Source organism: Numida meleagris, chromosome 5, assembly GCF_002078875.1.
Source record: "Numida meleagris isolate 19003 breed g44 Domestic line chromosome 5, NumMel1.0, whole genome shotgun sequence".
NCBI lineage: Eukaryota > Metazoa > Chordata > Aves > Galliformes > Numididae > Numida > Numida meleagris.
The window spans coordinates 27,310,273-27,336,207 of NC_034413.1; the positions used below are offsets into that span (position 1 = coordinate 27,310,273).

At 37.0% G+C, this 25,935-nt stretch overlaps 1 protein-coding gene across 5 annotated transcripts in view; it reads left to right on the plus strand.

The window, feature by feature from the left end:
* Window positions 1-25,935, plus strand: part of GRID1 (glutamate ionotropic receptor delta type subunit 1) — a 567,614-nt gene that overhangs the window by 283,657 nt on the left and 258,022 nt on the right. For all 5 annotated transcript variants that reach the window (XM_021400715.1, XM_021400716.1, XM_021400718.1 and 2 more), the window contains exon 4: window positions 21,447-21,652. In XM_021400715.1, coding sequence (XP_021256390.1) covers window positions 21,447-21,652 — 206 coding nt within the window. The remainder of the gene's footprint in view (window positions 1-21,446; window positions 21,653-25,935) is intronic.

Below are 25,935 nucleotides of genomic sequence, written 5' to 3' on the forward strand. Positions count from 1 at the left end.
GAAGGAAAGTAGCAAAGCTGAAATTGGAATTTTAGAACTCAGTTAAAGATTTTGACACCTTACTCTACTTAGTGAGCTACTGCCGAATAAATACACAATTGAATCTTTTTTATTCTCGATGACGAGATTTGAAATGGAATAATCATATTTCACTCCTAACTGAATTTTAGTGCTACTTTAGAAGGGAAGGATTAATTTTAAATGCTTTCCTGGATATTCATTTCCTTTTAAACTGGAAATTGCTATAATCAAAACGAAAACTCTTGACAGTGAATTTAAATGTTCATCTTCTGTTTCTCATCATAACTTTGTTTAATAGACATCTACCGTTTACTAGAGAAAAGCCATTCTAATTCCTCACAGGAAATGAAAGCAATTTCTGTATTAAAATTTCAGCATGTACGTTGAATGAAGGCTAGACTACGCACCACTTTGTTCTGAAATGCTGCTGCATAATTTGTTTCTCAAAATTGATTGCATGGAATTATAAAACTTCAGATACATTGTATGAATTATATGAACAGACTGAAGAAAATTTAATCCAATTACTCAATTTAGATTTATTTTTTGAATGTGTAAGTATAAAATCATTCATCCTGGTAAAATCTTTGTGTAATGTATTTGACTAAGGTCTAGTCAACTTGCCTGTGGTAGCTATCCAATAAGAAATGAAAGGTTACTTCTGATTTCTTACAGCAACCAGGAGTGTCAAAATGCTTTCTGGTAGGAAAATACATGGTGGTAGATATATGAATTCTGATAAAAACTCTGTCTGGAATAGCTTAGTAAAATATCTAATGTTGTACTACACACTTCTGGATTTTCTGGTCATCCTTGGTGAGACTTCTTTCTAAGGCAGACTTTTCTTCAAATGAAACTATGATATAGACTTGATGTGGACTGTTTTTTAACTGAATTCTTGTTTATAAATACAAGTAGCTCAGTGTAGATTTTTCTTACAAGTTAGAAAATAGTATCAGTTCCCTTATAAATTCTGTCCCCAGAACCCTCTCAGTTTGAAGCTTCAGGAAAACAATTCACAATTATGTTCTGGTAATTGGTCATTTATTCTAGTTGAATAACTCTTTCACAGTTTAAGCTTCTTCCAAGGTCATTTACCTCCTCTGGAAGAGTGGCATATAACATCTCTTTTGAGTAAGCTTTTAATTTCCAATGTGTAAATAATCACCATCTCCATGCACCTTAGGCAATGTAGTTTTGCTTCAACCGAACCTCTGTAGTGGGTTTCTGTCATTTTGGTTTGTTTGCTTTAATTAGTTGCTGTGTAAGGTTTTATTAGACCTGTGCTTTCACTCTTAGCTTTCTGTTTTTCATTTACTAAAGTGGTGTATTGTATAATCTGAAATGCATGTACCAAACATGGCAGTACCATTTCCATTCTCTGCTCTCTCACGACTGACTGTACCCATTGGGTCACAGTTTTGATTTATTGCAAGTCTGGGCAGTGACAGCAAGTGATGGATCGTGATGGTCATGGTATTTCAAAAGTAAAGTTCAAATTATATTTTAGAAGAATTTTCCCTTCCTTTGAAGCACCACATTTGTAATCCTCCCATAGTGTTTATGGCAGTAGATGGCTAGTGATTGATTATTTGCGGATCCTATTAGACTGTCATTATTTTGCCAGTATAACTTTTTAATTAGTGTTGACTTTTTTGTTTGTATGTTTTATTCTTAAATTATCAGCAAGAATTGATTTTTAGAAGGGATTGCTGGTAATATTTTTAATATGACACTGACTATAGATACTAAGTTTCTTCATGCTGGCAACTAGCAATGTAAGGGAGTGGACTTCGTCACTGAGTGCAGATGGCTTAAATCTATCCAGACCCTGGATGTTAAAGATTTTGATATTGTTTGATTTTAACTAAAATTAGCTTGATGAGTGCTATTCTTATTGTCCAAGTTGTGTGCCATTGCAAACCCATTCCTGGTACAGTGCCGGGACTGCTCTAAGGCAGGCATGAAAGTGAAGTGCCAACAAGCATTGCCAAGAGGGATGTAGAGCAGGCGACCTGAGCAAATGCATTGGGCCTGGCTGGGATGGATCCATGCCACATTCCTCATGGCAGCCCATATCCTGCTGTACAGTGTCTTAAGGCAACACTTGCTGGTGTTCCAGCTTAAGTCCAAAGTATGGAACTTCTTGTTAAGGAGAATAATTATTTTACTCAATTTTAAAACAGCTCCATCTGCAGCACATTTCCTTAGCCAAGAATAGCATAGGCAAAGCTGAAAAATTTTGGAAAAATGTCTTGTCATACAAAAGGAGAAATATATCCAACTTTTAAATGGGCTACATAGAGATATAGTTGGTGGACAATGCAGAGTAAGACAAAGCTACATATGCTTTTCCTCATACATGATTATCTTGCGTTGTGGAAGATTACAGCAGCATCCTAGAAACATTGATATTTTTGCTCTTTCATACCTTGTCTGTTCTGAATCCCAAAGGAGGGTAACTGCCTGTCCCCTGCCAGAGTTACATGCATAGATAGGATGTGAGCACTCTTTTTTTTTCAATATCCAAAAGTGAATATCCATGTAATGTCTGTCCTGTCTTTAATGATGTTGTGTGGATCCGGTATTTCTAGGCCTGACTAGTAATCATCATCTCAATCTCCTGTCCACTAACCTGAGAAATTTAAATCGAACTGTTAAGGTAGTCCTCAAATGGCCCTTCCCCATTCCTAAATGAAGACTCAAGCAACTTTATGAAAAGTATTTTTGTTTTCCGCTTATGTATGTGTTTATCTCCTTGCCACCTCCTACTCTTCCTTAGGCTTTGCCTAAGCAGCACCTCTCTGAGAACCTGCTTGCACTGACAGTGTCACTTCAAGTCTCCTCCTTGCCTGCCTGTGCAGGGGGAGGAACCAGGACAGCAAGCAAACATTCACAACTTACCTATAGCTTGCATTAAGTAGACTTAGATCTTAAGGAAGATAGAATACAAGGGGTTCCTGAGCCTTTGGATATGTTTTTTAATGATCTCTTTTAAGTAACAGAATATTACTTCTATTAGTGTTGAGTCTGAGTAGTTTATCTTTTATCATGCCTATGTGGAAGAAATGCTCAGAATGTTTTAGATGGGAAACAGAGACACGGGCATGCAGAACTAGTATTTTATCTTCTTTTAGAAAAACATTAGTTACCTAGTTGCTTAACAGTTTTATTGGGGATTAGCTAGGAAGTTGTTTGTTTTTTTTTAGGAGATCTACACACCAGATCTCCAAGCATATTACAGAATGTGATCTGGTATGGTCCATCCAAAGCCAGAGGTGGGGCAGAGACCTGAACCATTGGAAATATATAAGATCTCCTGTAGTTTACTTCTAACGTGACTTTGAAGAGCAAATAATTTCACTCTAGATTTTCTTTCCTCGCCTGTCCGTTCTCTGTTTAGGTTTATGTTGTCTCAGAGCAGGAACCCTTTCATGAAGTGCTGCCAGCACCTCTTGCTGGGTGGCCAACATATTATCAAGGTCTTGCATGGGCTGTTTTTCTGCAACAAAACAAATGCACGATTATTCAGTGACAAAAGAGCATGAGGAACACTGGCAAGACTCAAAGATGACTTGCATATTAGGAATTCTTTTAGATAAAACTAAATGTTATATTGTTGAAAAGACTGTTTTTTTCTTGTAGAAATAGTTGAGAATTGCATGTCTAAAGTCATGACTACAGATACCCATTTATCTTTAAGGCTTTTGAGGAGGAGGATCTAAATAGAACCTGGTTATATTCTCTCTTGTTTTCTTACTTGTGTCCTTCAGGAGCTCTTTTTCTTTTTACTTTTTTTTTTTTTCAAGAATGTAGTAATCACATGCTCATTCATGCTCATTTACACTGGTAATAAAAATAGAATTTAACTTTCTAACGCTATGGTTATTAAAGCTGATTAAAAATTAATCACTGTCAATGATATACACCACATATTAATAGTCTATATTTTTGCAGCGCCAGATGTGCTGTGGCTGATGGCTAAAATGTTAATCTCTCAATACCTATCTGTATGTGATGAACAGACCGAATATTTCTTCAATGTAAATCATGGGTATATTTATTTGTGTACTTTCAAATTTTTTAACTAGTGTAGTTTTATCTTTTTCAGCATGGCTCAAACACTTGGTAAAGGTTAATATCAGAACTTCAATATTATCAGTGATAATGCAGTTCCCTAGATGAGTAATAAAAATGTGTGTATTCACCTAGCGTATCAGATTTAATAAGCATTATCATGATCAAAATCTGCTAGTACCAAAGGATGCCTTGCCACTGTTTTCTTAATATTATTGCCTTTCTGAAATAGTTGGATGACTTTTTGCTGGAATGACCACCTGCAGAGAAGGGCATGTAGGCCTGATGAGCACAGCCTGCTGAACACAGTTGGCTACAGATAATTCAGGATCAAGGAAGCAGGAAACCATTAAAAATAAATAAATAAATCTTGTCTATAGAGTTGACATTTCTCTCTATATAAACTAATAATTCTACCTCTATCCAAACTAACTTTTTTTTGCCCGTTTCTTTCTCCGTCTGGAACTGGTTGACAACAGTCTTTTCTAATCTTTGTTGGGCAAATGGAGAGGCAGGAGAGGAGGACGCTGTGCAAAGAACTTGCATGTATAGGGCCTCAAAGCCCACTTGAGAGGTGATGGGGAAGCTGGAAGTCTGCTCTTGGTTACCTTCCAGACTTTGCAGCAGTATATTGAAAGAAAACACACAATAAAAAAATCGGTGAGTTCCTTTTTGTTGAGATTAATTCTGGCCTAATCATGACAAATTCTTAACCCTTTTTATGAGTTTGGTGTTGCTGAATTGGCACAGTGGATCTTCCATGGCTGACTATTTACTTTCTGAACTACAACCTGAACTACATCCTACCCTGTAAGGCAGTGGGTTTCTTGTTCCTGGGTCAGCCTCTGCAGAATGAAATACCTCGGCCGGCCTTGGCTCCTGTCCTCCTCTCTTGTTGGCTCCTCCACTCCTACCCTGCTTTGCTGTGGCAGTTCTGGGAGGTTTGGGAAAAGTAACACTCCTGTGGGGTGTATGGGGAGGTGCCATTGGAGACACAGGAAAGAATCCTGACATCACTGTTGGTGAAAATGATGCTAGCTACAATGTGACCTGTAGCAAAGTAACTTTTGGGGTAGGCTGGTCTGCAAGAGTGAGAGCACCTGAGAATTAGCAAGGGTATTGTGGATGTGCCACCCCCTGCCTGGCGATGTCCCTTACAGAGCAGTTGCCATCCTGACTGATCTGCAGTGCTTAGGAGAGCATTTTTTTACTGAATCTGTATGGAGACCATACTGTTTCAGAGGTAGTTCAAAGTGGAGTGCAGAATCTTCTGGGGGTAGGGGAGAAGGTAATATGTTACTGATGAAAGAGAGTTAAGGATGCCCTAGTGTAGAGTTAAGTATATGGAGACAGAATTGTTCAAAAGGAAGGAGCGACTTTAGAGATTTGCTAAGCACCACTGTGAAGAATAAATTCTAATTTTATTAAGTTTCTGTTCGTTATAGACACATGTTGAAAGCAAAATTACAAAGTTATCATTTTGCATGTACTGTAATCCATTAAAATTGTATCAGATAAACCTGCAGGCTATGGAAATTTTAATTTTCAATCAAATGTGATTTTCAGCTACTGTTAGTAGAGGCTAAAAAGAAAAGGGGCAAAGTTAAGGGGAGCTTATGACTTGTTTGTAACATAAATCAGATTACATGATATCTATTAATTAGAGAACTAATAATAGATACGCAGATTAGTTGAAGTGCAAGCCACAACACGAATAGACGCTGTACATCTCATGAATCTGAGACATGAGACATTTCAGTGCGTGTATAGATCTTTTGAAAAGCCTTTACAGAAGGAGGAAAAAATATGTCTAAAGGCAGAATGATATTCACCCTTGTTTTTAAAATCTCTGTAGTATAACTTGTATATAAAATCTCTATAGGATAACGTTAACTCCCCAATCCTATTATTTATGCAGAAAGCTGCAGCTAATGACTGCTTGTATCTTTAAAGCCTGTATTTGCAGCTCATTGTTCTTTTGAATGCCAATGTCACACAAATTGTAAACACAGTTATAAATAGAAAAAAGGAAAGTTCAAACTCATCTTACAAAAATCTATAAAATACGAACTTACCCTTTAGTTACTTTATTATATATATATATGTAAAATCCTATTCGGTTTGCTGAAGGGAATTGTAAATCAAAGTGACTATTTATTGCAATGGGAATAAGGGATAGATTGAATAAAAAATAAAAAAAGACAGAAAAGGAACTAAGATATGAAACATCAAAGACAGCGTCAGATAAACATCACAAAAATTCATTTGCGGTAGTGAATTGCAAAATTAGAAACAAGGAAAAGTTTTTTTAACAGTTATTCTGAAAACTTATTTTTATCATAATGTGTGTAAAATGCAAATTATGATGATTATGTAAATTGTTTTTTAGTATGGTTTATGTAGTTGAAACTGTATAATACCATTTTTGTGAGGTGACTCTGAATACCAATGTAGTTTTTTTTTTAACTTGAAGTTTTCGAAGTATTTTAGTTTCTCTACTGGTTATTTTTAAAAGTACATCATTTTAAATATTAGGAAAGGTGAATTTATCTATTTTAGAGTGAGGACAGTAAGTCTATGCAATTTGTTTTTCTTAGGATAGATTCTTTCAGAGTCTTGGCATTGTGCAGTCATACAGGCTGTGATACAGAATGAGAGATGATAGCTCCATTTACTTTCTTCTCTGTTTTGGCATATTCAGCATATATCCTTTCTTTTGACTTCTGTGTTCATACTGGAAGTAGCCCTCATGCTGATGAGATGGAAATTGCCATGAAACCTTCTTTATACCTCCCCTATTCATTCAGTCACCTCTTTGCAAGTATGCAGCGCTAGTGAGAAAGTACTTGTATTTTTTTTTCATTTTTGTTTATTTTCAGGCTTGTTTCTTTGCTACATAAGTGAATATTTTTTTCAAGCAATCAGAATTGTTCATTAAACCCATAGTCCCAAAGATGTAAGGCGAGAAAATTTTTACTCATGTAGCACAAGAATATATTTTTATTTTCAAGTAAGGCTTATGAGTTCTTGTCAGCTATTTCAGATTTATTCTAAGTCTCACACTGGTACTTGAAAGCGTTTAATTTGAACCATTATTTCCCAAGGAAACTTGTTCTAATAATCTTAGTGACTTTCACTATTTTAAAAAACGTATTTTATTTGTTGTATGATTGGTTTGTTTTAGTTTCTGGTTAGCAGACCTTACTCTGCTGTTTTTCTTTTCAGTGAAAGTAGTCTATCAGAAATTTTATCCTTGTTTAAATTTGCATTAGACTAAGTAAAGTGAAGCTCTTCAGTCTCTTGCTATAAAGCATGCTTCCCAGACCCAATAGCTTCTGTAGGTCTGTTTTGGATTTTCTACCACCTCTTTTGAAGAATGGACACTGGACCTGCATAGCAGAGTTAAAGCAGTAGCTTTGCTAATGCAGTGGCTGAAGCGACGCCATCTCTCTGGTCCTGCTTGATGTTTCCTGTCAGCCCTTTTCTGGAGGAATTAGCTCCTCAGTAGTGCAAGAGTCTCATTCTCTGTAAGAATTTTTATAAAGGAATAGTTTTGCCAAATTAGTAACCACTGAAATCCTTTTCACTTGGAAGTTTTCAACCATGATTCAGAAATAATTACTAATTTTACATTATTTTTAAAAATGATGATTTACTGGAAACATCCTTCATAGCAAAGTCTTTTTTACTCAGCTTTTCTTTTGCAAGGCTGAGAAAACGGGGTATCAGAGCATAAGAAAGTAGCGCCACTTACAGGGGATGAGAGGTGTAGGTGGTTTCAGTCAGTGTCCCTCTTCTGAGACTGAATACCCTGATTCGCAGATACAGCACTTGGTGGGTCTTAGAAGCTTGAAGACAACTGCACTTGGCAGATGTAGGAAGATTTGCTATTATGAAGACTTCTATCAAATTTCCTGCAAATAGAAACCAGATTAAGCCTGGTGAAATGTCTTCTCATATGCCTCTAGATATTCTGCTCACTGGCATCAGTTGATTCACCCTCCTGCAATTTTGCGAAGTCCATTTATTTGTTATTAATCTATTCATTTATTTATTTTAACTAAAGCTTCTCTTAGGAAGCGTGTTTCCAAATGCATTTCCTGGAAGGGGTTAGGCAGCAGAGGGATGGGAGCAGGCTGAGTAGGGGGAATTCTCCCTTTGTATCCTGGGGATGGGTACAGTGGGAAGGGGACCTCTGGCCTTATGTGGAATGGGAGAGAGGAGGTGGAGGAAGAGGAGGTGCTGGCATCCGTGCAGGAACAACCAGAGACAGCAGCACAGAAGGCAGAATTTTCTGAAGGTGGAATTTAACGGCTTTTATGAACGAGATCGTCCATGTCGATGGATGCTTGTCCTGTATAAGTGCACATTGTCTGCAATCTTACACAGTGAATCTTACACTTGATTTCTGAATAAGAATTTAAAGCAATAAATATCTTTGTTTGCCTCTGAGAGAAGGAATCCAGCTGTTTGAGTACAGAACTGATGTTGTCATGGAGAAGTTATCTCACTTAGATAATAGCCACTACATTTTTGTTTTTATTTTTTATTTTTTTTGCCTTTGCTACTGGGGAAAGATACTTTCCACTTTTCTGGAATCTAAGCCTGAAAAAGTTGCTGTGATGTTTTTGCTGTTCATTTGTATTATTCTCAATCTTTTTTCCTTTTTCTTTTTCCCAGAATGAAGTCAAAAAATGTAAATGAAGCAACAGGCTTGGCAGTGCGCTTGTTTGTGTTATTTTCTTCCTTTCTCTTCTCTAGCTGATAGAAGAATTTGCCTCGATATTCCCCTGGCATTCTTCAGTGTCCGGTTGTTTCATTTTCACAGTCAGCCTTACTATCTCTATTCGCATCTCTTTAGCCCGTGGGACTGTGCACTTGACTAAATCCACTGCAAATTTCAGATGATTCATTCTCTTCTCCTTTAAGTAGGTTTTTTACTCACTGTCTCTTCAGGGTGTCATCAGCTGGCTGCAAAGTACATGTGGTCTTCTTTTATTCTTGATATATTTATCCTTAATTAACTAGTTGATATTCATTCTAATATTCCTCCTTTGGCTTCCCTGATCAAATTGTACCCTATTTGCTCAAGGGAAATATTTTTATTACTCGTTATTTATTGATCTAGTAATGAAGTCCTATTCACTCTCCCTCTCTCGTACCACAGAGACTTTAGCAGCTATTCATATTTTCAGAAGCACTTTTTCTAGAATGGGCTAGAAAAAAGTACTTATTTATGCATAGGTAAACCTCTCTGAGTGTAAACACACCACAAGTAACTTCTTCCTATAAATCTAAGAATGACTCACTCTGCACTGAACTATTAAGTCATTCTGTGGTTGCCCCATCAATCAGCAGCCAGCACAGGAAATAAGAGGTGGGAGTTACTGTGTTGGATGGGAATGTGAGTACACAAATTGTGAAGATGCATGAGCGGAAACAACAGGAAATTTTATTTATTTATTCTTGAATTTGAAAGTCTTGGTAATAGTGGGTGAAAGGAAATGTATATCTGGATCCTACCATGCTATACTTAGCATCTGAGCTTCTTAGTGTTAGACACTTTACATAAGAAATAGATCTTGCTTTATGAAGAACTTAATCAGTGACCTAGTCACTCTCAAGAGCCTAACTTCCAGCCCTCTCTCTTTCTGGTGTTGAAGCACATTTTGCTGCTTGATTTTTCCACTCCTTTGAGCAAAAGAGCTGTGTTCATACAGACAGTGAGTACTTGTTTTCAGGGGAAAAAATGATTCTTTTTCATGCAAACAGCAGATAGTGTACTAGAGCCTTGGAGGTGGCTGGGATGTGAAGTTTCGAATACTGTCACTAGATACGCATAGCAGTGGTTCTGGGGACATGTCAAAAGAAATGAAGTGTGAAACTGTATCTGCAACTGCTTGCCAGGAGGTTTTGAAATAAGGGTGTTTCCAGCAGCTTACATGGTTGTCTCTTTCCTTGAAGTTTATGACTATGTTGTCTGTGCTGCTGTATAAGTCATTGTAGTTTTATATCAGGAGAAGAATCTAAATAAATGCTAAGGGTGAGAAGAAGGAAGGCACAGATGAAAACTGTTAACGTACTCAGTGACCAAGAGCAACATCGTGATACTATGAGGAATGATTGTATGAATGGATGATTGTATGTATGTATGAATGAAGAGATCTGGAAGAAATACATGAAGTGAAATGAATCTCATTTTTGCTAAAAATTTGAGAAGATTGAGGCACTGAAATAACAAAGATGACAATTACTCAATGTTAATTTGCCCTCAAAAAATTTCCAACTGTTTTTTAGAAGTAGAGGTGTTTCAGTAATCTAGGTCACATTCTGCTAAAAAGTCTCTTGCCTCACGCCTCCCAAGGATTCATTAATTATAACAATCAAATACACTTCGAAGACACAGAAATGCTAGAGTGTATTAAGTAGTATCAAAGCACTATGATTATCATGATGTTCATGCTCAAGCTATAAGAAAACTAAAATTGGCATTAGCTGTACATAGAGCATGAATGGGCTAGGAGAATGTGAGGTAGAGCCCTTATCTCATCATTGTATTTCTGATTATTTACAGTACATGGAAGTTACCTTACAGCTATAAAGAAGCAGAGCTTGATGTGTGATGTCTCAGGAAAAAAAGCTGGGATTGATTCTACCTGGAGTGAGGAGCAAAGTAAAAGATAAAAAACGTGTATATTAATCTGAAAACCTGTAGCTAGTTCATCTAGAGTTCAAACAGACTTTCCATGCTTTTGTAGTAAAGCATCACATGCTGAGTAGTTCTCATGAGCTGAGCAGATTTAGTGTATTTTTTTTCCTCTTGGGCATTAAATTATGAAAATTAATGTGAATTTTTTAGTTATATTTTTAATCGTTTCCATTTTCCTTTCACTGCATTATTTCTTAAGGAGATAGCTCTGTTTCCTCCTCTCCAGCTATTTCTGAAGGGTAAGAAAATGAGAAATCAGTAATCATGTTAAAATCTTGTCCTTACCTGACTGGACATTTGGATGCCTGGCAGTAACATACTATCTTATCCTTTCTGACATAACTTCTTCTCTTCTTCCAAGCTGTTGCTTTATTTCGAGTAACTGCAATTAGCACAGTGTCTGCTTTGGTGAGCCACATTAAGATGTGCAGGTCTGCCGGCCCCTACTGATGCTATCGGCACCTGCACAGTACTGCTCAGCCAGTGATGTTCCTCACATCCTTTTCTAATGATATTTTTTTCCCCAATGACATTCAGAATTGCCTAATGCCTTTCCAGTAAATTACAAGAAATTAGCTAAGGAATTAGGTTAATTAGGGGAGAAAAAGTAGATCTCTTCATGTTAACCTTAGGGTATGTTGGGCTTCCAAACTGGCCTTCATTATTAATAGTTGTAATCAGGAGATACAAGCTTGTCAGATTTTGAGGGAGTTGCACTTAAACTTTATCTTGATGATTCCCACAGTTGAATCTCGATTTAAACTTACTGAGGCATATAGCTCTCAATTAATTTTCTCATATATATATATATGTATATGTGCACGGGATATGCTGTAGACTATAAGTATGCAAATAAAAAACCTAGTGTCACTGAAGTAAATTGAGAGAGAACCCTCAATGAGGGGACAGTATTTTTCCAAGCTTGTAAATATTTCTCTTTTCTACTGCTCTATACAAGTGTAGTAAAGAGAAGTAAAAAGCTGTGTTTGCAAGATGGCTTTTAATTTTGTAACTAAGTTTCTTGGTAAAATCTGGGAAATAACTCTTGTCTGGGCACATATGAAACCAAAGGAAAGCATGCTTTTCAAGAGCAAGTTTGCTGTGCTTTCAGAAAAGCTGCGTACTGCAACATAGCCACAAGCTGATAAATACCCACCTGTAGTTTGGAGAGGAGGGCTGGTTAAAAATGTGTGAAGATTTTGCTTGTTTCTTTTTTTATTACTACTTAAAGAAAAAACAAAAAGGCTTCACATCCTGAAAGATAGGAGTGCACTCTACAGAACTGAATTGTTTATCTTAATCATTACCACAGGAATAAATCACAGCGTGCAGTATCTGTGTGAACATACGCTGAGAGATTTCATACATGGGAGGGGACTTGGTGCAGAGATTCCTCACACAAAAATGAATAAGTGCCTGAGTGTTTGTAGGACTAAGGCCTAAAACATCTCATTTTTCAGTCTGTTAAAACGTGCTACTCCTTATATTGTAAACAAAAGTGGAGAATCTTTTGGCACTAATGTTGGTACAGTGTACCACCTCGGTGTTACAAGTTGTCTTTTCAGTAATCATTACCTGTTATTTTCCAAATGTGTGGAGCTAAAAGAGGGATGCCTGGGGATATTTTAGCTGATGAGGAAGTATAAGCAAATTCATGTTTTTATTTTCCAGAATGTTTTTTTTCCCCCTCTGAGATCAATCATGTTGCTAGAAAATAGAATACTTGTGTTTGCCATCATACTAAAAGTGGTTGTCATAATGCAAATGAATAATTAGCAATTGACTTTTTCTTAATTTCTTACTATGAGACAGACTAATTGATGGTCATTATATGTGACATGAACTTAGTTTTTGTTTTCAGCTCCCTCACGCCACCACAAGAGATTTGTTATCTCAGTAGGGATCCATCTTATCTCATTTTTAACAGACCGTACTGGGAAACAGAAGTCTGTTAGAGGGGAGGCAGTATTGCAAAAATGAGCTTCGAAATGTAAAGGAAAGAAAAGAACAATACAATATTTTTCTAATCTTCTGCATTCAACGTCTGTAGAAAAATACACTTTGTGAGGCAAATGACTAGCCAAGGAAAAGAAACTTCCAGATTTCAGATGCCGCTCTCCTAATTACAGCCTGAGGAACAATGTTTGAGTGACAAAGAGTGGCTTCAGGGTTTTTCTTCCTGGGTTCTGAGCTAAAAATATGCTTACCGTTGTCCTTGACTTTTCAGCCAGTCACCAAATACTGGCCACATAGTTTGGGATTGGCTCAGGATGGAATTCAGTGCCACCACACTGAAATTGTGTTGGATGCTCTGAAAAGCAAAGGAATGGAGTGGAACTTTTTCAACCACCAATGCATCATTTAGACTTCTTAGCGTAAAAGACTGGAGATATTATGAAATGCACATCAGTAAGGATGTGGTTGTCCAAATCTGATACTCAGAAGCAGTAACCTTAAAGAGAACTCACAGCTCATCAGTGAGGAGAACTCAACCCCCAGATGGTCCCATCAACACGAGAGCTTGCAGCTCTGAGAACCTGCCACTTGTGTGTCCAGGACTCCTGACTTTTGCTTAGGCCTACAGAAACATTGCAGTGGGAGAATGGTTCCTCAGAGTTGAATTATGATTTGCTGACATGTAGTTAAGTAGGTATAACAGCAACTAGCTTCTGTAACATGTATTTATAGTGTATACTTTATTATACAGTGCAGGTGTTTATAAAGTACATTGAGCTCCTTAGCTGAAAGGTGTTATATAAATACAAGCAATAATTACAGTTGCGCATATAAAAGAATAAGGTCTTCCTGCCAGTAGCCTTTCCTCAAGGGGGTATTTAATTTCTTTATCTGCAGGAATTTTATTGCAATCTCTCTTGAGATTGGAACGTGTCGTTTTTAAAGTTGATTTAAACAAGAGGGACAGTTACTCTGCATTCCATTAAAAACAAATGGAGTGATTCTTCCTTCTCATTGCTGGACATTTGGCTTTGTGCACTTGTCTTCACATAGCTATAAAGAATGAATCTCTCTCAAATTCTCAGGTGACTTCAGGTTTTCTCTCAAGGTGAAGAGATGCCTTTTGCCTTTAGGACATTTCCTCTATCCATTCAAATTACTTGAGGATTCACTTGTTTGCATTTGTTTATCTAATTTAGGGTAACTGGGCTTATTTTTGAAGGATGTACGTCACATGTCAAAGTATGATAACCAAGTTTAAAATACAATAATAACAACACTAACAGCGCACTAAAGTAAGCAGGCTTGCAGTCCCACAAACCTAGCGTTAGATTTTCATTCAGATCTTCATGTAAAATCATATCGCCTTAAGAAGATCCATCTCAACTCTCCAAAAGAAGAAAAATACAAGCACATTTTCCTAATGTCCTGCTGGATGGAGGCTTAGAATTATTTATACTCAGAGCAACTATTAGGCTCAGTAGTTTACCTTCATTACTTTAAGATAATTTAAATGGTATGAACCAGTCTTTTGTTTAAACTTAGGATGAACGTCTGCAAAATCATGATGTCTGTCAATAACTCTATTTTTATCTCTTGAAAGAAGTTACAGCACTAACACTACATATTGTTTTCAAAAGTATTTTTATGTATTAGCAGCAGTAATGAGATGAGGAGCTATTATGGCTCACTTATGTGATTCACCACTGGACAAACAGCTGGTAATTATTGCACTTGGAAGAACTAGATGAATGATTTGAATAGAAATGCCAGTTCTCCAGTGACCTTCCTTTTTACAGCAATTGTAGCACATGTCCACTTTTTTTCCAACAGTAATGAATTTCCTGAGGTGGTTTCCCTTGTGCTTTTGAATGCTAAGTGTTAAAATCCAGCAGGAGAGACCTGTAGTTGAGCTTTCATGCTAAATGTGAAAGGATTGTTGTAGCCTTTAAAAAGCTTTTATGCTCTGGGGCCTCCTGAGAAGCTTCAGTTACCTTCAGACTGGATCCTCACTTTCAGGTATGAAGCATCAGTTGTGTAGAGTAACTTTTAACATTATTAATAGTCACATCTGTCTCCTGTTGCAAGTCAAATCTGAAAACATTTGCTTGTATGTGCAACAGATCTGGCTTTCTGATTTCTTCTGTCCCTTCCTCATCCATTCAGGAGTGAAAATCACCAATACCTCTTTAGTCTCTATTTGTAGTCCTTTTCATTATTTAAAAATGTAATAAAAGGATCTATGCATGTAGTTTAACTGCTCAATAAAAATAATTCTATAGCCATTATACAAACTTAGCCTTTGATATCGCAATGAGTTCTAGTTAGACTTTTGCATTCATATCAAAACACACGGTGAGATTTTCAAGTTTCACCTGAGAAGTGGTCAAATGTCAGGCTGTGATCTAGATTTAAATGGCAAATCAATGCTCCCTGTATTTTTCAAAGCTTACACTTGCTAGTCTGCTTTATTCTTTCCAGAAATCTCAGAATTTCTTTTTTTTTTTTTCCCCACTAGCTTTTTTGAGAAAAGGTGATGCAGCTTCTAGGTCTGAAGGGCATTGCATAATGCCTGGTTGTTGTGGGAGAGCCAGCACTGGCATGTAGTTTTTATTTTATCAATACTAGTAGAACTACCTAGGAAAGTAAGGTGGAAAAAAAAAAAATAGGTGGGGAGAAAGTCCTGGAAATTCCCAGATTAAAACTGCTAAAGATGCACTAATCTGGATGTTCATAGTTTACATGGACTAAAGGAGAAACTGCTAGTCTGCAGAGGACAAAGCCACTGAGGGTTATGCTGCAGAAATACAATTGTGGAGTGCATAGAAATACACAAGAACTACATCTGCCTGATGTATTCCCTGCACTGCCAATGTAGGGAACTGCTGGGAGAATGTTAGATGGAAGTATCGTTGTGTGATTGCTCCTGTTTTCCACTGTTTATCCAAAACAGGTTATAGAGCAAGACCGAACTTCTCATTTGGTCTCATCTGGTATAGCTGTTCTTATGTAAGCTGAATAATTAAAAATAATAATAATAGAATGGTATTTTATTGAAGTAGAGCTATGGCTTCATGGATTTACTGTACTTGTATGACTGTTGAAGTATACAGACAGACATACGGTAGGTGGAGAGAGATGTTACGTGCACAGTGAAGAGACTGTAAGAACAGAGGGGGAAAACAGTTTTTTTTAGAAATAGAAAATCAGCCTTACCAATGTTGTTTCACATTTCCAGTAGGTTCTAATGAGAACGTACATTCTATTATTAATTTAGTCATATCTTGTAGTCATAACATATATTGTAATGGACTTTGTTTTTTCTGGTCTAAACACTCACACAGTATTGCATTGTGAGTCTCTTAGGTTGAAAATTTCAGTGCTTGCTATAAGTTGAATTCTTTAGATGGCATGTATAAAATAATTCCCATCTGGAAACATAAGTAGTATTCTATTCCCTATTGTTTGAAGGAAGTGAACTTTGTTACTTATTAACATAAGAAGAGGAGCCACTTCTGATGTATGTCTACTTTCAGTTTTCTAAAATACTAGCGTATAGTCAAATCTTTCAGGCAGGTTATCTCTAGCAAGAACCCAAAGATGATATTCAAAATCATTCAGAAAGCATACAGTGCAGCAGAGGTCAGATCTCTAGGATGTGTCTGTTTCTTTTATCGGTCTTATTATTCCTTATTTCTTATGTAAACAGTTTGCAATTGTGAAAAGAGGGACAACAGCTGCTGCAAAATTAAAGGAAACCCATGAAAATGAAGTGGTTTAGGAGACCTGTTTCAGGGTGCTTGTACGTTATCTTCCAAATCAGTGAATCCTACAGTGTGTACTTTATTCTGCCTAATGAAACTAAATTACAAATGTGAAATATTATGCACAATTTTTAGTCAAAAGAGACAAGCCTACAATAAAGCAGAATATATCCTTCTGTTAAAAGTAAGAAATATCCGTTAAGAAAAGGAAAATTTTTTTCATGTTTTCTCTTGCAGCTTAAGCAAAAGGAAAAAATGCCTTGATATTGTTTCTAAAATGCTGGAAAAATTGAATATATTTTTAGAATTGTATAAGTGCTAAAATAACGAAACCATCCAACTCTCCTTGACACACTTGTCACTGCTTAAAAATATCACCAGAATTATGCTGAAATAAATATAATGCTGAAGAAAAAGTGTCAACTATAGGGCCTACATTCAAGCAAATGAGAACTCAAAAGCTCAGCCTTTTTTTGCCTGATCTCATTGTTTTTCACACTTATTTACTTTTCTCTTTTACAAATGTACAAGTGAAAAGATTGGTGTGCGTTATTTGAAAATAGAGCTTGGTGATGATGCTTCAGTGCTCCTAAAATTTACTTGCTGATGGATAAGAGTGAAATAGTGTGAAATTATTTCTTGGAGCTTCTCTGGCCTAGCCTTCAACTCCGGCTTGTTTACTTCCAGCTTTTTTATGTCCAAGGTGAAATCTTTCCTGGTCTTGTGCTGCTTCTGTTCATGCCAACTGCGGGGTTAGAAACTGATGTTGAAAATACAATATACTGCTCTCTACCTCCTGGAAATTCCTGTCTGCAATGAGCTATCCTCAGAGGCCAGTTGTGCCCAATTGTACAGCTGTTTCACACGGAAATGTTAGCTTTAAGCTGTTTGTGTCAAGGCCAAGAATTGGATACTACAATTTCATGACAGCAAATGTTATCATAGTCTCTATAAACTTTTTTTTTTCTGTAATCAAGATTGCAGGTAATATAATAAAAATGGATTGCTTCGTAAATGACAAGAAGCTTTACCTAGAGGAAGCTAACGCCACATATGGTACTACACTTTTAGATGTCTTCCAGTAAACAGTGCAGTGATCAACATAATCTCAAGCAGTAAATGATTGTGTCTTGTAGTCCAATAAATCCCTTTTTTTTATAGCTTGCCTTTGTTTTGCAGTCACAGTGAAAAAATTCTTCTTGATCTCCTGTTGTCAAATCTGAATGCTTAGTGTATATGTCAGAATTAAGAAAAGGGCTCTCAGCTACAGCAGTTCTCTCCCAAGCCAGACGCAACTGGAAGGACATAACTCTAATGAGTTATTTCCAGTTTCAACCTGCTAATTTCACGTGACTGTATTTGAGACTAGAGTATTTCATACATATCCAATTATTATAGGGTTTTACAGATAAATTTTATGAGAAATGTTCATCTTTTTGTGTGTAGTGTCATTTTCCTTTTTGAGCAGAGGTGTTGCATCACTGCCAAGAAGTTGATGTTTGCTAAAGAAAGAATTTCAGATGTTGTCTCTGAAATGCTGCTTGGCGTGTTAAATGTGCATGAACTGGATGTACATGGGCAGTTAGATAATTAAAATCACACAGTGTGATTTTTATGGTTGAGTATAGGCTACACCCTGAGCTAAAGTAACTGCTGAAGGCAGAGATGGGAGTAGGTTGTGTAGATACAGCGTACTGCTGTTTTCTTCATCAGACAGTCTAAGTAGAAGTGTTTAACAGTTATTGAGTTTAGATTGCCATACTTTTCCTATGAAGTATGAAATGATTAGGCATGAGGAATTATTAGTAGTAGTTCAGGATAATTCTAATGTTACAATCTGAACATTAATAAAAAGTAAAGAATCAGTGTTAAGACTACAGGAGACAAAGCACATACATTTTAACTAATGCATTTATAGAAAGAAATTCGTAATTGAATTTCTGTTAATGTTTGTTTGAACTGCAATGGAACAAAGATGTGGTTTTATTTTACACTGCATGGATTTGTGGTCTACTAAATGTAGAAAAAAATGGAGATCAAGTTATTTTCTTATGCAATATGTCAGACAAAATAAAGCTGAGCTTAATTCATTATGATTTATAAGCAGATGCTCCTGCATATGTGCATGTGTTTGTGTTTCTGTACTCATACGTTTTAAGAATTGATTGCCCTCTTGGTAACAATTGCAAATAATTATTTGAGAAGAAAGGTCCCATTCGTCAGGCAGCTAAATTGATTACTCACCTCTGCAAACTGCTCTTCAATTCCCATTTCCACTTCTGAGTTCCCACCAAGCCTTCTCCTCCTCCCCAATGTTATGTAGGAACAGGCGTGTCAGTATTGAGGAGGATACAGTCATGCAATTCTTTCTAATTGCCAACACTGAATAAATTCATGTTCATTTATATCTGTGAAGAACTGACAGATTGTGTTTGTACACTTGAGCTTGGACAGTTTCTTCTATCTCAAAGTTTGCTTTGTTGTCAAGGTATGGAATATGAGTCCTTTCCTTTTTTTTTTTTTTTTTCAAATTGGGAAATAAGCTCTTTTCCTTTGGGGAAAAAATTGTCAGGGAATACAAAATGCTGTGAGGAAATACAAAATGCTCTTCCAAGTCCAAATTGTCTTACCATATGCATCAAGTATTTTATAGTGGTCTACAGCAATTTTTCTAACCAGTGATTCGGAGGGTCAGATGAAAACACAAGGCAGAAAAACCTAGTGTGATATTAGTTTTTGGTAAGCAGCCTTCCTTGTGCAATGATGACTTCAGATGCTTAAGGAGATGAGATGTCAGGTTGTTAGTAAACTATGTATTTTGTAAACATATTTTCTTACTGTTTGTCAAGCATTGCAGTCATTCTGCATAAACAGCATTAATTTTTTTCTAGCATCATAGATCCATAAAGTGAGCATATGTATAGCAGTGAACACAAGTTTATTGAATTTAAATTAGTAAAATCCAAGCTTAGCTTGACAACTTTAATAAGATACTTTAACCTGTAGACAACAGTTGTTTGTCACTGTCATTATTTTAGCAACCTGCAGTATTTAGCAGTTATAGGATTATCTGGCATACTCCAACGCCCTGTTCTCTTCTGTGACTCAGGATTTTGGATACTAAGCATGCCTAGCAGATAACCTGCGTGTGACAGAGCTGCTGTAGGCTTGCCTGTGTCACCAGCTGAACCCCATGAGGGCACCTGTCCTGAGCATGGGCTTGGCTGGAGACATCATCTTAGCAACTCTGCCCAAGTTCAGTCTGTTGTGGTTGTCACATCACTAGCTTCATTTCTGTTCTCTTCTGAAGTTTCTCTGTAGTTGTGACTCTTTTATGAATCTGAGGTAATCACATTAACAACCATTTCCATGTACATAGAAGCGTGAATATATTATAGGTGACTTCCAGTGTTTTACTTTTGGATCTAGTATTTACTATTTATCTTAATTGACCATGATACATTGCACTTAAGAAGTTCAATTGGCAAGATGTTACTTTTGTTATGTCTCATACAATGCTTCTCTTGTGGGGAAAGAAACAAGAATTTCATATATGTAATTTTATGGTCACGTAACACCAAGATCAGCAGTGATCTAAGAGCCTATTCATATGAGGTATGCGTCCCTTGGCTACAACAGCCATGGCTGCATTTGTGATTCCAAGGTTCTGTGGGTCTCATCAGTCAGCATATTTTGAGTTTCCTCATGTATTTGAGATAAGAAATTGTTAGAGCAACTCTCGGCAACCCCTGCAATTTAACAAAGCAGCAATACTGCCTTCCATGAAACTGTCCAAAAGTTTTGATCTTTTTACTTTAAAAAGCTTACCTGTTTGGATAGTTATTCTAACTTACACCGTTCAGTCTCACTCAGGAACTTCCATAATAAAAGTGTGAGAAGTGAATATGAGGAGAGCTAAGAACACTTTCTTATCAAGATGAGTTATACATATTTGAAATAAAATTAAGGGCTCCTTATGACATGATACAGCTGCTGTCAGGTCACTATTAATATTGAGAGCAACCTGGTTCAGTATAAGCTTTGACCTTTACCTTGCTTGAAATATCACTACAAAATAAAAACTCAGACATTTATTATTGAAAAATGCTGATAGTCATGAAGACAGAGTACAGTTTGAACCAGCAGTTTTCAGCATGAAAGTATAATGAAATGTGTGTTCTCCCATGTTAATGTCCTAACAAATTGGGTTAGCAAAACTTATTTTGTTCAGTCAGCTTGAAGTTGAAGCACAGAGCTCAAATGAACAGATTTTGAAGGGTTTACATAATTTCCCCTTTGGAAATGCTGTATTTTTACAGTTTAATATATCCTAATAGTTCGGAGCTTTGTGTACTGTTTCATAAGTTTGTAGAAGGGGAAGAAAAAAAAGTGAGGATGTCAAAAGGAGGGCTGTGTATACACTGAACATCTTAATTTTTTTTGAGAGAAAAGCATGTATGGATCTTATATGAGACAGGTTGTAGTAGAAGGAGGGAGGCTTAGGGGTCAGTTTTTTATCCCCCTCCTCCTCCTCCATCTCCTGTTGGCTTTCTGCATTTGAGCTGTGATTTGCTTGGGGTGGGACTGTCTCTGTGCAGGGTTCAGCCCTGTGGCCTTGAGCTGCTGAAGGACGTATCCACAGCCATGGCAGCCACGTGTTCTGCTCTTTCAAAGAGTCCTTCAGAGACCTCCAGGGACGGGAATTGATGGGTTTTCCCCACTGCCATTATCTATCTGTGAAAGGGAACTGTGGGCAACTGCTGCCCCAGACCTCTGAGGCTGTGTGGAATGCTCTTCTGACAGCACTGCAGGAAAAAAAGGAGTATTTTTCCACCTAATTAGTGATGCTTGCCTAATTGGCAAAGGTTGATGCAGTGGTCTTTTCTTTTTTTTTTTTTTTTTTTTCTCCTATGTTACAGATATACGTGGACTGCAGGGATTTCTCGATCAAGCCTCCAGACTGGGACTTGATGTGTCATTACAAAAAGTGGACAGGAACATCAGCAGAGTCTTCGCCAACCTTTTCACTACAATGAAAACAGAAGAGCTGAACCGCTATCGGGACACATTACGGAGGGCTATCTTACTTCTGAGCCCACGGGGAGCCCAGACTTTTATTAATGAGGTCAGTGAACAGTTATACATTCCTGAAATGTTGATAAAAATATGATGACTTATGTGATACCTGGCCAGGTTTTTGGAATTGTAGATTGTTGTAGATTTTGACAGTGGTGGTTGGTAAGCATCAAATGTTCTTTGTCTGATCAGTTTCATAATATAAAAATATAATGTACTTCATTTAATGCAAACTTTGCAGTAAATGCAGATGGGGTGGTGGTGGCCAGATGGGTACTTTCAGTATAAAACACAGTTCAGTGGGGAAATTATTCTTTTTTTTTGGTTGTCTTCCATAGTGATAGTCTTGACCTGAATTTCAACCACTGTCTACAAGCGACTGGAAAATCTAGTATGGTATATTAGAAATGAAACATAACATGTCTGGGAATATCATCTTTGGAAATCTCCAAACCTGTTGCAAAAGTGTGCTGCTGTTTGTCAGCTGAATCACAGTGTTTTATCAAGTGCAAAGTAGGAATTGTGTGTTTGCCTTTTTCTTGATAATTTCTTGGAGTCATTAATGCTCATTAGGACAGGTATGCGGCTGTTGGGCAAACTCATAATTAATGTTGTGCTAAGGGCTAATTTTTGGCGTTAATTAGTTTTATCCAGCTTTTAAAATATTAAATAATTATTTTGCAGAGCTTTTTATATGTCAGATTTGAGAATATAAGTTGGATCCTCAGTCTAACTTTCACGTATGTTCATTAGTGAATAATTGGGCATTTATTTTTTTTTGGTTTTTTTTAACCAACCAGGGATAAGGCTGAACCAAGAAATTAAAATAAGGATGTGACCTATTTCTAATTATCAGTTTTGCCACATCATAGCCTGCTAAATTAAAAAATAATGACAATTTTATTTAAAGTCAAGTTAAATTAGCACATTAGGGCTTTTTTTTTTTTAAGATATCAACATAAGTAAATCCTCCACATTTATGTTCAATGGTAATTTTTAAAACTAATGGAGTTAATTTTATCATATATAAACAAGGCAAAGGAGTAGCTTGAGCAGGACTAAGCACAGGGACAGACTTCACTTGTGTTTGTGCATGCAGAAGGATTTTCAGTTGAGGATCGAGGGAGTTCATGCCGTAGAAGTAGAGTTAGCTTATACGGCTCAGTCAGTAGTGTTATTTGCTTCATAGTAGACCTCTAGCAAAAATAGGTGATATTGTTTGGGTCCTAACAAAGTGTCCAAACCGGGTACTGAACAGAAATTGTCATGTGTGTTTTATGACCTGCGCTGGCTAGAAGGTCTGTTGCCTTTCAGTGTCCCAGACTCCTTCAAATGTTATCAAGAGTTACGTGCGAGCCTGGCCAGGACCCTGCAGGTCTCCAGAGCGTAGGGGCTAATGTATTAAACTGTTTTACTACTCACTTCACCTTAAAGCAGTGTCTATTATAGGTATTAAGGCTAATGATCTTGATATATTTCCAGATCCCTGCAGGAGTTTAACTGTAGGCAGAAATGAAAAGTAATTTATTTGGCAATCTTCCTGTATTGAATCTTGATTGATTCAAAAAAGCTTCTTTTATAAGAAAATGTAAATCGTTGAAAGGATTTCTCAAAAGACTCAAGATGCAAGATGTGTGAGGTAGGGAAGAATCCCTCCCTACTGGAGACTGGATATAGGCCATAATTGCAGCTGATCATCTGCAGCACAAGTTCAGATGGTCTGGAATAATAACTTTCTGCTTAATTAAAATACATTTTTCATATAATTTACGGAAATGCATTGTTCACAAGACAGAAGAGTAGAAGGAAAATTCCTTTTGATTTACATATTTCCACAGTTAGTAAACATTTCATACTATAAGACAATGACTGAAGCTAGATCACTAGCAATAATACAGCTTGGAAGTTGTTTGAGAATTTGAAACATTTTTTCTTTTAATATTTGGGGGAAAAAAACAAATCTCTAAGAGATAAATAGCAATTTAAGAAAAAAAATCCAAGACTTGATTTTTAAAATTTTGATTTATTTTAACGGTTTTTTTGTTTGTTTAGCTCAAATTAAAAATAGGCTGTGGCGTCTCCTCCTTAGAGACCTTCAGCAGCCACCTGGACGTGGCACTGGGCCCCTTCTCTGGCTGTCCTTGCTGGAGCCGGGGTTGGGCCTGATGGACCAGAGGGCCCTGCCAGCCTCAGCCACTCTGTGATCCCATGTACAATTCTGGAAATGTAAGTTCTTGTAGGTACCAGAGATTCCTTATTAAGATTAGTTGCATAGTTGATCGTTTGTAGTTGAGGAAAAGTCTCCGAAAAACTTCAGCCAGTTTTCATGAAAATCTGTTGGCTAAATGACAAATCTTGATTTTTATTTTTTTTTAAGTGTTTCATACAGACCCACTTGTGGAATGCATAATAAGAATAAGAGACTTTCTCAGGCTGTCTGGGTTATGAACCCTGACATGAATGATTGTAACAATTTTTCTAAGCAAAAGTCATAGCTATCAGTCATGGCACGAGATTTATTTTGCTTGTTTGGTATTGAAAGTGGTACATTTTTCCCTCTAAAAGTATTCCCTCTAAAAGTATCCATATTTCAGTCCTGCTCATCATCTCTTGGGCGGGCAAGAGAGATCCCATCTAACTTCAGATGAGATCTAAAGAGTTAGAGGACTGTGAAATCTCGTATATGAAAAACTTTCTGTAGCACAGAAAAACTCAATTTTAGGATTTTTTTTCCCTCTTGGTTTTTGTTTAGGCATCATTTTTACTTTACTGCCTTTGTATTCTTAGTGTCACATCTTGTGATGTATCACCCCTACTGCAGCAGAGATTCCTAACGTTTTCATAGATTTTAAAGGTGGTTTATTATGCTACCGGCTTGCTATGACTCTGAGAGAAGGGAGGAAGAGAGGAAAAAAAAATCTTTTCGATGGTATAAGTATGTAATTGGCCAATTCAGAAAACAGAAGCTAAATACGTTTATAAAATATTAGCCATTTTGCCTTAAAAGGTCATGTTTTGGGATTAAATCAAACCTAATCTATGGAGCACGTGTCCTTTCTTAATAATTTTGAGAAAAATACTTCCTTCTCCACCTGCTGAAGTTCTTTGTGTGTGTGCTTGGTGTGGTGCCGTTGTTCAGTTTGCATGCAAGACCATTGCTCACCTACAAGTAAGCATGTAACAGCAGAAGTGAATTTTTTTTGAAGACCAGACTGTGCGATCTCCCTGCAAGTCAATATATTGAAAGAAAAGAGGAAAATTCAGTAATTGAGAGATGTAGGGGGGACAGGCGGCTGTTACTGACTTTGGCCCCTAGGCCAGGATGTGAGGCTGAGAAGGCTCCCCTCCATAGGACCGGCTTATAGAGGCAGCCAGGTTCTGCCTGCCTCTTCCACTTGCCAATGGATACATTTTTTTGATTGCAAGTAGAAGTACATTTGTAAGGATTGCTTTTATCTTTAAGAGCCCTACACTATATAGTGACATGAAAACAGTTCAAAGATTGGTGTCAAGAATGATAAAAGGATAGGAGAGCATGACCTGTGAAGACAGGTCTCAGGAGCGCAGTGTATACAGCCTGCCTAAGGGAATATAGCTGACATATTTGAGAAGAAACATGAGAGGAGGAGGAGGAGAAATTATTTGAGGTGATGATGGGTGGTCTAGCAGGAAGTTATGACCTGAAGCTAAACAAGGCAAGTTTTCTCCCAGGGAGGTCAATTAGACATAGTGAGCGGTTGGCAAGAGGTCAGCAAGGCATTGTCCTTCAGGGCATTCAAGAGCACGCTAAATGAAACGCTTGGGTAGCTTAGTGCAGCCATCTTTCCTGAACTAGTTTGAAGGAATATGCTAGATGACCCAGGGGTCCTCCTGAAGACCTATCAGGAAACATTTGTTGTGTGAATAAATTTAGACTTTGTACATTTTTTATACAGCATATTTGAAGAGGAGGAAGACATCTTGTAGGTTAGGTTTCTTAAGTTTCCTAGTTGCTGAGGCTCTCTTTTTTTATTCTTCGCAGAATTCATATAGTTTGTTTGGGATGTTTATTTTGATGAGATTCTTCTTTAAAACCGTAGGTGACATCAGTTGCTTTATAGACTTCAGTCATCCTACAAGTTATCACTTGTACTTTTGTAAACCAGTTAAGCGGAAACTGTAACAGTTGCATGTGGTTATTGATTTGAAAAGAGAAGGAATTCTTGGCTTTACAAAACCTTTAACTCAGCATGACTTGTTTTTTGGCAGCTTCAGTGAAGTGCAGAATATTTCTGTTTAGATAGGTCTTTGAGAATGATATTATTACTTGCAAGTCTGTCCTGCCTGTAAGCC